A 15694-nucleotide genomic window follows, 5' to 3' on the forward strand; every position below is an offset into this window, starting at 1 on the left:
TGCATCTCTCATGGTATGGGGGTGCATCAGTGCCTATGGAATTGGCAGATTGCACATCTGGAAAGGCAGAGTTGAAAGGAATATGCAGGATTTGGAGCAACATATGCTCCCATCCAAGATATTTCCATGTGAGATAAGGCCTTGCATATTTCAGCCACACAATGCTAAACTGCATACTGCATTTTTTTAAGTCTTGGCCTGCCTGTAGTCCAGATCTTTCACCAAGTGAAAACATTTGGCACATCATAAAACCAAATGCACAACAAAGAAGACCTAGGATTGACCCAGGACTGCTGAAAAGCTAGAATCCTATTAGATGAGAGCGGGACAACATTTCTCTCCTAAAAGTCCAGCAGGGGTGTAATTTCCAGGCATAATCAGACCCAACCAATATAACCCCCCCAATAACATTATGAATTATCTTGCAAAAATAGGCTGTTGATTTTCTTTACTAATTTCAGTTATTACCAGCAAACTAGTTGCATGTTTAATCATCTGGGAATTTAACCAGATTTATTTATTTATTTAGACAGAGATCTTGACCGCCCCCCCAATGTTCAGCACAAAGTCACGCCGATGAAGTCCAGCAACTGGTCCCATCTGTTACCAGGCATTTATGGACTGTCGTTAAAAGAACAGGGGATGCTACACAGTGGTAAACACGGCCCTGTCCCATTTTTTTCTTAGATTTGTGGTTGCCATCAAATTCAAAATTACCTTATTTTTTCTTTGCTGGAACTGGAGGTGAAAATAGTTGGACTTTTCCCCTTTGTCTGCACAAAGTAAATTCTTTGCTTTTTTTATTCTTACATACTCTATAGTATACCCTCCTCACAGTCGTGCACATATTACTATTTATATGGTAGCTCTTGCTCTTGAACTATGCTCAAACTAGTGCAAATTTAAGTACAGAAAAAAATTAATTCAGTATAAATGTAGATATCCGCTATATCCAAGGCCCTCCTGACAGACAGTAAATAATATCCTGCACATAATCACATATCATTCATCTGTACTCATGAGCAGATGGGATGGTGTGGCTGACATGTTGATGATATCTTCCAATCAATCATTTTTCGAACTGTAGTGATAACTGCTCGTATAATGTCACATGGGAGGAGATTAAAGGTGAGCAATGACCTTCTCTTGGATTACATACAGACTAAGTAATCTTTTGCAACTGGAGGACACACCTCACTGCATCTCAAAATATTCCTTCAATGTCTCTCCCGCGAGCCAGCGATCAAAAGAGAAGATATTACTTTGCTGCTGCTGGCATTTATCAGCCTCCTTTGACTGAAGTCCCATATGCCTGTTGTTTCTCCTTGCAGCCCAATTTCTGTTTCATTTTGTTGGTTGACAAATTTCATCAGCTTAGACAAGACAACAGTGGATAAGCTGCAAAATTGTCCTTTTAAACCATTCAGGTAGAAATGTTCGCACTCTCTTTGCTAGCAAAAATAGAAAGAAATAGAAGAAAATTGCAAGTTGTCTAGACAGACAGAGACCTTGGAGGGAAATTTGTCCTCCAGATCGTGACACAGCTGTTGTTAAACACTGCCCCCATGTGGTGAAATGTGTCAACAGTGCAACTGATTATCCACTGTAACTTCTTATTCAGTGGATAATCAGGCGGCAAAAATCATATGACAGTGGACCCTTGTGTATTAGTACATATATTATATATGTAGAAACCTTTTATTTTCTGAGACTCCATGCTTATTTATGCATGCACAGTGCCATAAAATTGAAATATTTGGCCTTATTTTATTCACACAATTCCCTTGGACTATATTTACTGGATGAACAAAGCATTTTCACTCAGATACATTTTAAAGTGCGTCATACTCTCTTCAGCTGACAGCCACAATCATTTCTAGCCAGACTAAATTGTTTGTTTGGCTGTTAAAAGTTTTACATTGACAGCGACTTGGCTTCACTACCTGCTTTTTAGATCTTTGTTGAAATCGAGCCACACGGTCAGCCGCAAGAAAGGCCAGGTCTTTGTCATGTTTTCAGCAAAGACCATGAGAAATATTAAAGAGCTGTTTAAAGAAAGTTGAAGGACAGATGTATCTTTGTTTTCCATTAGTCAGGCAAGTGTCCACCAATCAAATGTTTTTTTCCCTCTGTTTCCAGGAAAGTAGATGAGAGAATGAGCAAAGAGAAAGCACATGTGCACCCTGCTAAATTTCCTTCAACAAGACACGGGCTGAATTTGTGGGGGGAATGCCCAGGTTTGTTGGATAGAATTTGGCTGGTGAACAATGTGAGGGTTGATTCTGCTGGAATTCATGTATGTATGAATCAGCTCTTGAAGGGAAAACAGTAATATTAGGTATCGCATTTGATGTCTGCACTGTACCTCAAAGCAAGAATGTGCCATATTTCAAGGATTCAAAAAGCTACTTATTCGCTAAAGGAACAATGAGTGAACAGGAGTTACCTGGTAGTTATAGTCATCTGTAGTTCCCTAACAAAAGTTAATAAATCGACTTAATGATAGATAAAGAAGACATTTTTCAAAGATCCAGCTAGGAGATATTAGTGAATCACTGGGTCATACTTACTTTATGATTATCAATGCATACATTTAACTCTTATCTAAACACTGGGAGGTGCACAACAGCAGCTACTCATTTATTATTTATTACTTTCAATTTCATTTGTTTCATGTTGCTTTAAGTACTTAGTACATGCAGAATCCCTAAATAGTTTGGCATTATTTCACTATTAAATAATTTTATATCCGCTCTCTTCACTCAAACAAGCACCAAGGAGCTGAATATAATACTTCAGGTTTTGAGATAAATATAGCAACTGATGAATAATTTATCAGTATTGATGGTTTGGATCAGTAATAATTCTTGAAAAACATGGAAAGTTAGATCACTTTTATGGACAATTGTGTATTATCGATAACCTAACCTAATGACCATCATAATGACTTGATCATGGCTCAAGAGTTGGCAGTACGTCTTGTAATCGGAAGGTTGCCAGTTCGAGCCCTGGCTCCGACAGTCTTGGTCGTTGTGTCCTTGGACAAGACACTTCACCCGTTGCCTACTGGTTGTGGTCAGAGGGCCCAGTGGCGCCAGTGTCCGGCAGCCTCGCCTCTGTCAGTGCGCCCCAGGGCAGCTGTGGCTACAATGTAGCTTGCCGTCACCAGTGTGTGAATGGGTGGATGACTGAATGTAGTGTAAAGCGCTTTGGGGTCCATAGGGGCAAGTAAAGCGCTATACAAATACAGGCAATTTACCATTTTACTATCACCCAGAATATAATTCTCTACTATACAGAACTGGATCCAGAGTTATTTGAGAAGTACTGAAGAACAACTTATTAATTATCAGCTACTTTCATATCTGTGAAAGCTTTTGTTCCTGTACTGGAACATAAGATTGATTTTGTATGCAGTTTATGATAATATATTAATTATTATATCATTTAAAAATATTTCAAGTAAGTGAAATTCTTACTTCCATCCACTACAGTGAATGTGTAAAGAATGAAATAATGACTTTTGATATTAAAGAATATCTTATAGTAGCATACACGTGAGTGGGTCCTTGTAACTAAGGGCAAGTCAAAATCCAAATCACTTATTCTAACACTAGAGGGCTCACTGAACAACAAGGGAGAGGAGGGGTCAAGAAATGCTTTGTCCGTGACGAAACACATAAATAACCCATTTTAATTTAAAGCGGATGGACTGTAAATCTGTAAAATTGGCACAATAACTACACATGATTTTAATTTCAAATGTTACTGTTTGTTTGGATGAGTCTAAAGGACTGAGCTTTAATTATTTCTGCAAAGATCTTAAAGAATACTTTACTACTGTGGCTCTTGATGTGAATATATAAGTATAAAAGATTATTCTATGAATTTATGACTGCATGAATGTGCTACTGCTGCATATTTTTCTAAATGACATACAGTTTTTGCTTCTGAAATGCAATATAACATTTATTTTGGATGCTTCAATTCCTAACCCTGACATGACTATTTGTGCGTGCGCACTCCAAATACTGGAGTAGTCTAACCCTTTCGTCTCATGTTCACAGACTGACAGGTGAGCTTTTAATGGAGCATTTGATGTAATATCATCTAAATGTTTCGAAACAAAAATCTAGCTTCATCTCTTTAGAGACTGACTAAAATCAAATTGCTGACTATAGCGTCACATTTTTGTCAGTAAAGCTGATTAAATGAAACCTGTGCCTGAGCCTTTTTGTTGATTACATTTCTTCATCCCCTCAAGCATTACTCCCACCAATGTCAAAGCCCCGGGTACCTGCAGTTCTTCTTTCCAGCAGCTGATTTTACTAACATTTATTCAGCCACAGAGGAATGCATAATCACTGAAATCAGCTCTGGTGGTGATTGGATGGTATGAAAACCTGTCGACTCTCCAGTCTCCACAGCAAATGGTAATGAACAATTGCACTTTGTTGATCTATGCTTCTGTTTCTTGCCATTTATGTGATGTTTTTTCCTTTGTGTTTCACATTTGATTGCTTTTTGTGTGAAATGTGCTGTATGAAAAAGCTGTTAATACATTCAGGCATACAGATGAGCAAATACTTCTGTCTTGATGTTAGAAGTATCTGGGACTTTTAACTGGACTTCACATTGTTTGGCTAAAAAACAAACAAAGAAGCAAAAAAAAAAAGAACTATGGCAGCCATGCTAAACTAAATACTGAGAGCTTTAAAGCAGAAGCGATATAATGTAACTCTTTATCTCTAACACTAGATGGAGCTCAGGATCTTTTATTTTTTATAGCTTTCCAGAGCACAACAATTTCCATATTATTTCCATATTATTCAACAGCACCAATATTAAGTAAACTATTAATTTATTAACAGTAAACGAAGGTACACTGTTTGGGGTGAAAAAGTCTTTGACTTCATGCTATCTCATTATAATAAAAACGTCATATAAAATGAGAAACAGTGCAACAATATATAAGGAACGTAGTGGAATATATGATTTATATTGCCATGTAGGTCAGACATTCTAAGCTCCTCTGAGTCATGCCCTCATGCTTTGCTCCCTTTGCATGCTGGAGGCAGACATGAAGCTCAGCCTAAAACTCAGTGAGCATTTCTGCAAGAGGGAAAGATATTCCCTTTGGTTCTGCCCGACACGATGTGGCATCTGTGGGTTGTGTAACTCAAGTGGAAGGGAATTAAAAAGAAAAGCGGTTCAGCAGTCACCCGGAGTTCACGTGTCTCTCTGTGTTGCAGTGAATTTACACTTTGATGTTGGCACTCTGCAGCCACGCAAATGTCACTGCATGATTTAACTGTGGCAACTAATTGTCTTTTTACAATTGGATATATTATTAAGTACATATAATCAGTGTATTTGCAGTCAGATTTTGCTTCACTTGCAGTGCAAGATGGCAAACCCGGCACATTTCCCTAGTTTTTGATTATATGCCTTGCCAGCTTCATACCGTTAATACTGATAACAAAGCTGTTGCTTGTCCTTGGGAAACGGCTTCTGTTTAAATGTTGCTTAAAGTGCCAAGCCATAGCAGTGTGCAACATGGATCAAATGTGGTTTTTATTTATAACCAAGGTCCTTGCAAGGTTCACATTAACCTCTGAGTCTTTTTTACTGTACCTGCTGGGCCGTATTAAGCAGAGTCCAGTTAGAGCTGGATGTAATTTGCCAAAGCCCAAGCCCAGATGTCCAGATTTCTTGGACACATTAATTCATCAATCCAGACAAAGGGTCTAAGCAGTCTGTGCCGCATTAGCCACTGTCTCGTAACTCTCTTAAAACCTGGCTCCTGGGGTCAAACTTTTGAGCTTCTTGCCAATTAAGGGCAGTTGTATGGTAAGCAGATCCATTCCTCGTGTGCCCGGAGGAATCACTATGTCTTATTTCATTCTAATTCCACTTTCCATCATGTTTCTGGAGCAGGACATGATGGAAATGGCTTGTGACAGTTCTGACCCATTTGGAGGTCTTTCGACACAATATGAACGGGTGAACTCTTCCTCCCTCACTCACACTGGCCTTAATGTCCTTGGTGGCCACATACAATTTTTCATCTTGCAGCCAACATTATGGAAAATCTGCAGTGATTTCCTGCTTCCAAATCCGTCAGCCTAAAAGGGACATTTTCTGCAATGTGAAAATACTGGACAGCAGCTCGCATGAATTTTCAGAAAATCCAGAAAACATACCTGCTTCAGGCTATGCATGTGCCAGTTTTTAATGTATTTAATGTTTTTATGCTATGCCTACTTCTTCGTAATCTTTCATGCATCTTTAGTTACTTTCTTTGTTTCTTTTGACATCTGGACCAAGATCCTTATTTAGAACTTTCCCAGCTGGTGGCTAGATGTTTTCATATAAAGTGAAAACCCAATCAAAGTTATAAAGTTACTCTTTCTGGTTTGTTTGGCTCAGGCTTTCGTCCAGATGTTCGGCAGAATTTTTTTTTTTTGTATGTGAACCTTTTGAACTGATTTTAACTGACTAACTGGTTCACCATCACTTACTGCTATTTAATTTCAAACAGAACTTTGATGATGTTGCATAAGTATTTCAAAAAGGTGATTCCAGCTCAGTGTGATGTTGATTGGCTTGTAAGGATTATGTAGTCTAGTTCTTCATATGCGGATGGGTGGAAAAAAGCTTAAAATTCTTCCCAATCCCACTACAGTGCCACTGGATGCATTTTAAAATGCTGTATTAAATTTAAAGAAAAGAAAAGAAATAGCTATAATTGCACAAAAATGGATCAATGAATAATTACAATTTTAAAATATGATTAACAGGCATGCTCGAAATGGCAGAAAATATGTGAACAAAAATGTAAAAAATCAACACAAACAGATCTGTTCCTTAGCTATGTTTACATGAAGCCAAATATTGTTTCACATTAGTTTTATTCTATTTAGGCTTTTAAACCATTCTACAAACACCATGATCAGATTTAACAAACACAGACAAGTTTCAGACCCTTACATTAATCTTTACCTCACCTAATCAGAAGAAAAACTGTACTGTATTAATTACTTAGTCTGCTAACTTTCAGACTGTATGTGTCCTATGCTGAATACGATTAAAGAATAGGAAGACACGTCCTCAGTCTTAACATAAATGTGTGGGAAAATAGACCTCTCTTTCTAAAATAAGAAAAGTTGTTTTTGGTTGTTTTTTTTTTACATATTCAACATTTGGACACGTGAAAACTGTTGGTCCAAAATCTTAATTCAGAATTGTTTAGGTAAGAATAAAAAAAATGTGTGTATGTAACCACTTACACTGTAACCACTTACAATGTGAAAATAATAATTTAATAATACCTCTTGCTAACACTAACTTCTAATAAATATTGACACTGTGTGAATAAATCAATAATATTGTAAACAACTGTATGATTATCATTTCTGTATGCGTCAGCATAGTTATGCTAACAGGCAAAATTATAGATGAATATAACTGATAATTGCCATTTAACTTTTTTTCAAATGTTTAAAAAAAATATTGCAATTGTAAGTGTAATTGTCCATTTTGTTTTAGTACACATAACTGAAGTAAAACATTCACATTATGAGACCACTAACTATTGTAGAATACATGCTCACAAGTTATTTTTTCCAGTTGTTGATGCCTGCAAATATTGATCATCTAAAAATAAGTTTAATAATTGTAAAATTTTAAATTTAAAAATAACACATACTGAGAAGGCCACCCTAAAATTCCACTGCTTGGAAAAAATGAAAATCTGATTAGAAGAGATAGGGTGGAAAAATATAATATAATAACTGGGTGGGATTTTCAGATTCTTTTTAATGAGGCATCAACATCCCCCCTCTAGATAAACACCTGGTGCTTTGTTAGTCCGTCTGTTTTCCTGTGTGTGCTTGTTGTGCCTACCTTTGTTTCTTGGAAAGGTGTTTTGTTTTGACTATTTGAGCTAGCTTTCTGGATTCTGTTTTAGCAGATTTTTCTACATTTGAATCGACTATTACATGGTCATTTTTTCTTCTGCATGCCTGCCTTCCTGATATAGGTTCTTTTTTTTACACTACTGCAAATGCAATAAGCCGCTAGTACAGCCCAACATCTGACTTATTTTCATGAAAGAAAAGAAGAACATTCACTCACGTAAAAACCTATAATCTTCTTTGCACCCATCTTTCCCTCCACCAAGTGTACTGTATGTTCTTCCCCGCTCAGAGAAAAAAAATCTATCAATTTGTTCCAATGCTGGACTGTGCTGGGCCCAGAGTAATCAAGGTATAACCAAGTGGAAGAAATTATGGGTGGTCAAGGGTAGCAGTTGAAAAGGGTTGGGTGTACCCCCCTCCACTGAACTCCTGAACCTCTCCCCTACTCCTCATGGGGTAAACCGTTTAACACACACGCCATTCTCCAGCGGGTCAGGTCGAGGTCTCCAGCCTTTCACGCGTCGGCTGCTAATGAGGTTTCAAAATTCTCTGAGCAAGGTGAAAGGAGCCTGACCTACAGTCAAGAAACGGAGCTGTGGAGAGATGGCAGCGCTGTTGGTCAAATCACTTCTGACACAAAACCACAGAACAATGTGCAGTAGGAAGGCTCCGGGCATACACTGAGAGAAGTGATGCTAACTTAAATGTTTAATTTGACCTAAAATAATCATCTCTGGATTTGCAGGTGCTTTTGAGACTAAGTCCATTTTGATGTGTATGCAATGCGACATTTATGAACATGAAAGCATTTACTAAATCTTTAGCCATGCTTTTAGCATTGGTGAAGTTACTACAGAAGATTTAATTTTTAAACTGTAGGAATTTGAATTATTTCCTGAGGGATTTTTTTCCCCTTTCTTTTTAGGATAGCTCATTGTGAGCTCAAATAAATCCCATCAGAGTAGCACTTGTACCACTGAAGGTTAAATAACCCTTCTCTTACAGTTTTCTTTTTTCATAAAACACCCAGTCAGGCATTTTAAATGTTAGAATTCGCAACATAAAAACAGCACTCTATTGAGCAAAAACAGAAAGCAACAACTAAGCAGAAGTTTAGCTTAACTGGTTTCAATCTGGCTTGTAAACCAAATAAATGATTTTTTTATGAGTTTTTATGATTCAGTTTTTTTTTGTCCTTTTAGGCTGCGTAACCCAGCAAAAAATATTGCCACAAATCCAAATATTGCATGCACAAGGGGAAAATGAAGCTTATGATGATTTGAACCTTGTATTTCAAAGGAATTAAAAACACTAAGAGGTGGAATATTAAAGCAAAAAAAGAGAGAGAGAGAAAAAGATCCTTTGCACCTACAGTGAGGGCATCCTGGGGCTCTGTTGTACTCTGATGAAACTCTTTTTATCCTGGATGAGAGTGGTCTCTTCCAGATTGCCAGTTCCCTGAATGATCTGTGAACATTATGTGAATCATATGCTAAAGATTTCTGTTTCATCTGATAATGCAGTGTGTCTGGATTAATGGCATCTCCACTAGACGTTCCAGGAAATTGTAAATACAATGGCTTAACAAAGATTTCTTGACAGCATGCTGTGGCCCAATTCCTTACTAAGAAACTTCTGTTAGCTTTTTCTTTAATCTTTCACCCATCCACATGCCTGCTCTGTCATGGATAGATGGGGCCACCATTCAGTACGCTTAAAAAACGATGTAGAACACAAACAAACCCCATGTTAGCTGTTGAATGTAAGCAAGCTAGCCATAGCAACAGCTTACTTGAGCTTTTCCTTTTCATTATGACTAAATGTCTCATTTATTACTAAGGTTTTGCTTTGGGTTTGTCAGCCATGACTTTAAATATATATATATATATATAATCGGGGTAAAAACAAATCAGATATGTAGATATTAGCTGAAGTTTTCTTACCTGCTCTTTTCGGCTGTTTCCCCCCCTCAGTGCACTAGCTTCCTTGTGGTAGTATGCCTTAGGTGTTTTCAAAAGTGTCACTCGGCTTAGCTTTCAAATTGTTTTTTATTTTTATTTTATTTTTTACATTTACTCTAATAATTTATGTTATTGGGTAATTTTGGAAAGGCAAATAAGTATCAAACGTAATGTTAACCTAAAATACCACATTTTGCGTTTCTCAATTAATATTTAATTTTAATAAGAATTGTATGTAATGCTAGGAAAAAGTAATCCTCGGCATTTCAAGTGATTAGGTTTTGAGTGATTTGACATTCTTTTAAATTGCAAAAGAAATAATAGTAAAGTAAAATATAAAATATAAATATAAAAAGTATAATATAAAAAGTATAATATATATATATATATATATTTACTTACAGCATTTATTTGCAGCTGCCTTTTGCTTGATTAAATTAAATGCCAGCTGACTAGACTATTGCCACAGAGACACATTTTTATTACATGTAAACTTAAAAGAAAATTTAAAAAAATCCTCAAAAAATGACTTAACCAGTAATTATCTGTCTGGCAGTGCAACAGCCAGAATCCAGAAACCACATATTTTTAGATAAACACTGTAAAACAGACGTTAAAAATGCTGATGATGATGATGATATTTAAAATCAATAAATAATGAAAAAAAAAAAACCTTATCGACATTTTCTTTTTATTACAGATGTTTTTTTTTCTTTGTGTTTTTTTTTATTGAGGAGAGTCAAGTTGGGCTTTCCATTTTTAGAAAATAAACCAATGACAATATTACAAATAATGAAATTGTTACATCATTCACAGGGTTACAGTCAATATACATTTATACAGAAATACAGGATCTCCCACATCAGTCACAGTGGTCTGAACCAGCACTGTGCACTGGTCTATAACATAGGCTTTAACAGACCAGAGGAACACACAGAGATACCCTGACTGGACTAACCAACAGCCAGAGTGGTAGTGGTGGAGTGAGGGACTGGGGTAGGGTGAGAGAAGCAGAAGGCAACACAAGTGACAGGATGCCATACTGGAAGAAAAGTTTGTTGAACTGAGCGAAAGACACAGGCCTGCTCTGAGCAACAGCCAGCATTTGTCCATCAGCAGAAGCTTTCTGAAATGTCCTAAACACTGGTAATCTGGCTGCTGCAGCATTCGCAAACTACTTGGACCTGAAAATGTCACCCCAATGAGATACATTTGACCACCACGGCAGTAGAGGGCGCTCTGGTACTTCAGTCTGCAGCCATTAAAGAGGAGCCATTTTCTGCCACAACAGGAGCTAGACTTCAAGGTCTGACCAAACTGTAGTAAGGTGGCGTCCATATGCAGCCCAGTTGCTGGCACAGCTCGTGTTTATGCACACGGTCACGTAACTGTAACACTGAGGCTTAACGGTTTTTCTTCGTCCTTCAAAAAATTGGCACACGGTGAGGACAGAGCTGAGTGGTTTTACTTTTCTTCACAGATGTAAAAGGAGAAAGTACAAGATGTTTCTCTGAAAAATGCAGAGACAAAATGCGTGAAACCATCACTGGCATCACCACCACACTGCATCTACTTTACTACCCAGAGGAAAACAAGGGAAACTGGAGCCTGCATGTGTAGATGCCGTAGTTTTGCTGCGGTAAGACTACACCTGTTGAGGTACTCATACATGCTGTTTTTTGGGGGGGAGGTGAATGGTAAAAAGCAACTGCTCTGAAAGAAAAAATAAGCAAGTGAATAAAATAAAGGGGACAAAGACCCTTCTGTATTTACAAGTCATCAAATTTCCAAGTGATTGAATATTGTGATATATACTACTGCACTTCTGAACTGTGAAAACCATTTACAAAAATGGAAAAGTAATTTCATTTAAATGAAATATTCAGTCTGATTTCAGCGGCAATAAAAGAATAATCACATTGAGTGAAAATTCTTTTAGAAACACGTGTGTCATAAAAACTGCACTAGCTGAATCACTAATTCATTTTCTATACATTTTTCAATAGCCTAGAAGTTGAACATACGGGCTCGCTGGTCACTGCTCTGATCTGCAACAATACTTTTTTGTGCCATGAGAATCATAAGATACATAGAGCAGACACTTCATGCTGCATTTCCAAACACTCCAAATTCAAACAAAAGATTTAAACTCCAATATATGAAATGAAAAATAAAACCAAACTTTCAGAAAACGAATTCTCTAAGCTGCAAGAAGTACAGACAGTATGGACCAAAAGAAATTTGAATAATTTCAGCACTATTCCACCACTGCGGCATGTCCACCCACCCTGTTTTAGGTACTTCCTTGAAGCCAACGTCAAGGATAATTGCTTGATTAATAACTCACAGTCTTGGCAGCATCCAAGGACAAGCATATGAATGAGCTTTAATGGGGCTGGAGCGAAACCTCACCAGCCTTGTGTATACTCGAGTCTAATTTCTTAAGTGTTTTTCCTGACGACAGCATATTTGCTGTACCATGAGAGCGTACAGCCTCAACTAAATAAAACTGATGAGCTGTTAAGTATTGGGAAATGGAAAGGGAAGATAATCAAAACTCAGGAAAAAAAGAAGACTACATGTTGGCATCAGTGGCATTTAGGTCACAGCATCACTTTTCACTCACTTCTCAGCTATGACTTAACAGCTCATGAGTCTCGTCCTTCAGTTTCATATGTTATGAAAAGCTTCCAGGGAAATATTTGTTCGATGTGTTGTACCGCAGATGAAAATAACCAAGTAGAGCGTAGGGCAGAAAAAGAAGGAAAATCCCACCATCCACTGTTGGCCTTAAATTCTCTGGACAGGCAGGGATAATGAAAGGTAGAACAACAGTGGAGCAGTAACTGAGGTTTCTCACTTTCTTTAAGAGGGGCTTTAGTGCTAAAGCTGTCTCGGGAACTCCTGTCTACATCTGAGGATTTGGTGCAAGCAAACATGGAAGCATTGTCCGGTCCCGAGGAATCTTTCTCTCATACTCAGTGGCATGCAGCATTAGGACAAGACATGACACAACTGCCCCACTCATGAGTGGCAGTTCGCCTGCTGCTGTAGATTCTTTTAAAATCGCAGAGATGAAACCGGACAACTGTTGGAAGCCGACTGTGTGGAGATCAGTGGAAGCGGCAGACAGGTGGCCCACAGGCATGTCTGTGATCAAGAGGACGGGGAAGGAATCAGTGCCTGGACAGAGCAGCAGTGATCAGGGTGCGGCTGCCCCGCTGTGACCAGACACATCTGACCGATGGCTCACAGCTGGACATCCATGTCTGGCTGTCAGGTCTCAGAGCGCAGCTCAGTGGGAGCTCTCCACTGCTGATAACATTTAGTGGCTGTGTACATAAACCCCTGTCTGATTCAACATTCACCATCGCTGGAGAATGACTGCATTGCTATACACTCCATCTTTCCCCCCATAACCCTTCCAACAGGTTACTGACCACAACACAAACAATGACTGAGTGCTCTGAACTCATTAGACAGTACCTTTCACAGGAAACCATAAAATAAATGCATATACTGTCTATTAAATAAAGCCAAGGCCTGTTACATGAAATTGCCATTTATCTACATGGTTTTGTGCACCAACATGATTCAAAAATAATTTCAAAGCATTTATGGAAGATCCAGAGTGTTTTGTTGGAGTCACACAGTAGACTCAGTGCAGAAAAAAAAATCTTAAAGTAATAATAGCAGTTCATTGATACTGATAGAGAAATTAATACAACGCATTGCATGTTTTTCCATTCAGTCAACATCTCACTGAAAAGTCCATTCACGAGTGGGATTGTGTGCGCGAGGAAGAAAAATGTACGAATTTGTTTACAAAAGGAAAACTGGCAGAAGAAGACCGAATATAATGCAGATGCATTACACTCTGTAAAGTGTGTCAAATCTAAGCTCTTACCAAACAGAGTTCTAGTAATTGCAGCAAATCAAAGCACTGTGAAATTAACCACTCACTCAGCATGCTATCAAACAAGTCCCGACGTTTCGGGAGCGACTGCTTCTTTGTGCATGTGTTATGCATGTGCACATGCGGACACACAGCACCGGAGATGAACATGAGGGAGGAAGCTTTAACAGGGACTTAATGCACGTGGATTCTAATGTATAACCTGTCTCTTTTTGTATGACTACACAGGTATTCAGTTTGCTTAAAAAAAATAATAAATCAAGAAAATAAACTCAAGCCCACCGCCTTTGCAATCAGTTCTTCTGCTCCTGAACTGTTTAATTACAATAGCTATCTCTGAGTCATCGTTTTATGGCAGGTCATGTGCATTTGATATGTACAGTACAGGATCATGATTGGGGTGCAAAATACTTCTATTTGGCAGGCTGTGAGGAAAAAAACACTTACATTTTCTTTAGTGAGAGGAAGCATGGTGAGAGGGAGTCTTCATCACAAAATATCACACAATATAGAAAATTACTTGCAATGAGATTTTTTTTTTTTTTTTCATTTTTCTTCAGTGTTGATTTCACTGTTTATCAGTCTGATTGAAAGTGGTTTTGACATTGTCTGTGGCAAAAGTTGTCTAGTTCACTCTTTTATATCATCTTTCCCGGGGAAACAGTTGGGTGTACACATCGGATCACCTAGTCTCCTCCACACCTTGCCTTTCTGAAAACCACAGAGAATTTCTGTGTTTTTGCACAATGTCCAAAATTAAAAACGAAAACAAAAAAACAAAATCCAGGCCTTGTCGAGAGCAGTCTCCTCAACTCTTCCTTGTGTTCTTTTTTGTTGCCCTTTTAAAGGGTAGCTTTCCTACTCAGTTCATCTAGTGTTCAACCTTATATCATCTATAAATTTAGATAAACTCCTTTCCTTTTTCAGTTTTTCTTCTTTTTTTTTCTTTAAAAAATTCTTTAAAAAATTATCAGAACAAGCAAACCAAAAAAATAAAAAAAAAATAAAACAACAACATCAATGAAAAAAGGTGGAAGATTGAAAAAATGCGTTGCTGGTCACGTCTAACCTCCCATGTTTCTGGCTCTAAAGGTGGTTTGGCTGTGGGCGGTCTGATACTTCTTCACAAGGACTTTTGTATTCCTAACTCTCCACAGCTGATCCCAAGGATGGAGGGAGAGTCAGGGTAAGGGGATAGGAGGAGCACAGAGGGAAGTGGAAAAGGGAATGGGAGATGAATGGCAGTCTGGTGGGAAGACCAGACACATTGTCACATGGAAAAAAAAAGAAAAGAAAAAAAACATCAACTCCATCCTCTGCATCCCAACCGCCTTATTTTTCCCTCTGCTCCACTTGGGAGGGTCAAACCTCCACCGACTGGATCTGGTTCATCTGTGCCCGCATCATCTGGACACTATTCAAGATCTTCTTTTGATGGCCTGCTAACGTCACACCAACCCTCAGAATGTCACTGGAAGTACAGACAGAAGCAGATGTTAGGCCGATGTTACCACAGGCTATAAAACAGTCTTTCACAACCTATTATTCCATCTATCTTTCCATCCACCCACAATATGCATGTAAAAGACAAACGGGCATTTGCCAAAAAAGTCAGAAATTGGTAGCAACATATCGCCACATATCACAGCATAATATGACAGCATAAGACATGACACAAGCATTACAACTGAAAAAAACATGTATGAAAAACGGTTTGACAGTAATCGAACGAAAGCATGAATGATTTTGACAAGACACAGTTGTATGTCCATGCACTGAGGTTAGAAATAAAACAAAAATAAAGCTTGAACGTCAGTTGTTTTTTGTAAAGGAAGTCTTCTGGCTGTCTCTCACCACTAAATCGAATGTATACAATGCCAAAATCGCAACATGTTTTT

General features: G+C 38.0%; 1 protein-coding gene across 4 annotated transcripts in view; it reads right to left on the minus strand.

Annotated features, from left to right (window-relative positions):
* Window positions 1-10340: 10340 nt before the first annotated feature.
* Window positions 10341-15694, minus strand: part of ephb2b (eph receptor B2b) — a 122890-nt gene continuing 117536 nt past the window's right edge. For all 4 annotated transcript variants that reach the window (XM_084929185.1, XM_084929183.1, XM_084929184.1 and 1 more), the window contains exon 16: window positions 10341-15267. In XM_084929185.1, the coding sequence (XP_084785311.1) occupies window positions 15159-15267 (109 nt within the window). In that variant the 3' untranslated portion in view covers window positions 10341-15158. The remainder of the gene's footprint in view (window positions 15268-15694) is intronic.

Source organism: Perissodus microlepis, chromosome 5 (assembly GCF_051167445.1).
Source record: "Perissodus microlepis isolate ML-2025 ecotype Zambia chromosome 5, ASM5116744v1, whole genome shotgun sequence".
Lineage (NCBI taxonomy): Eukaryota > Metazoa > Chordata > Actinopteri > Cichliformes > Cichlidae > Perissodus > Perissodus microlepis.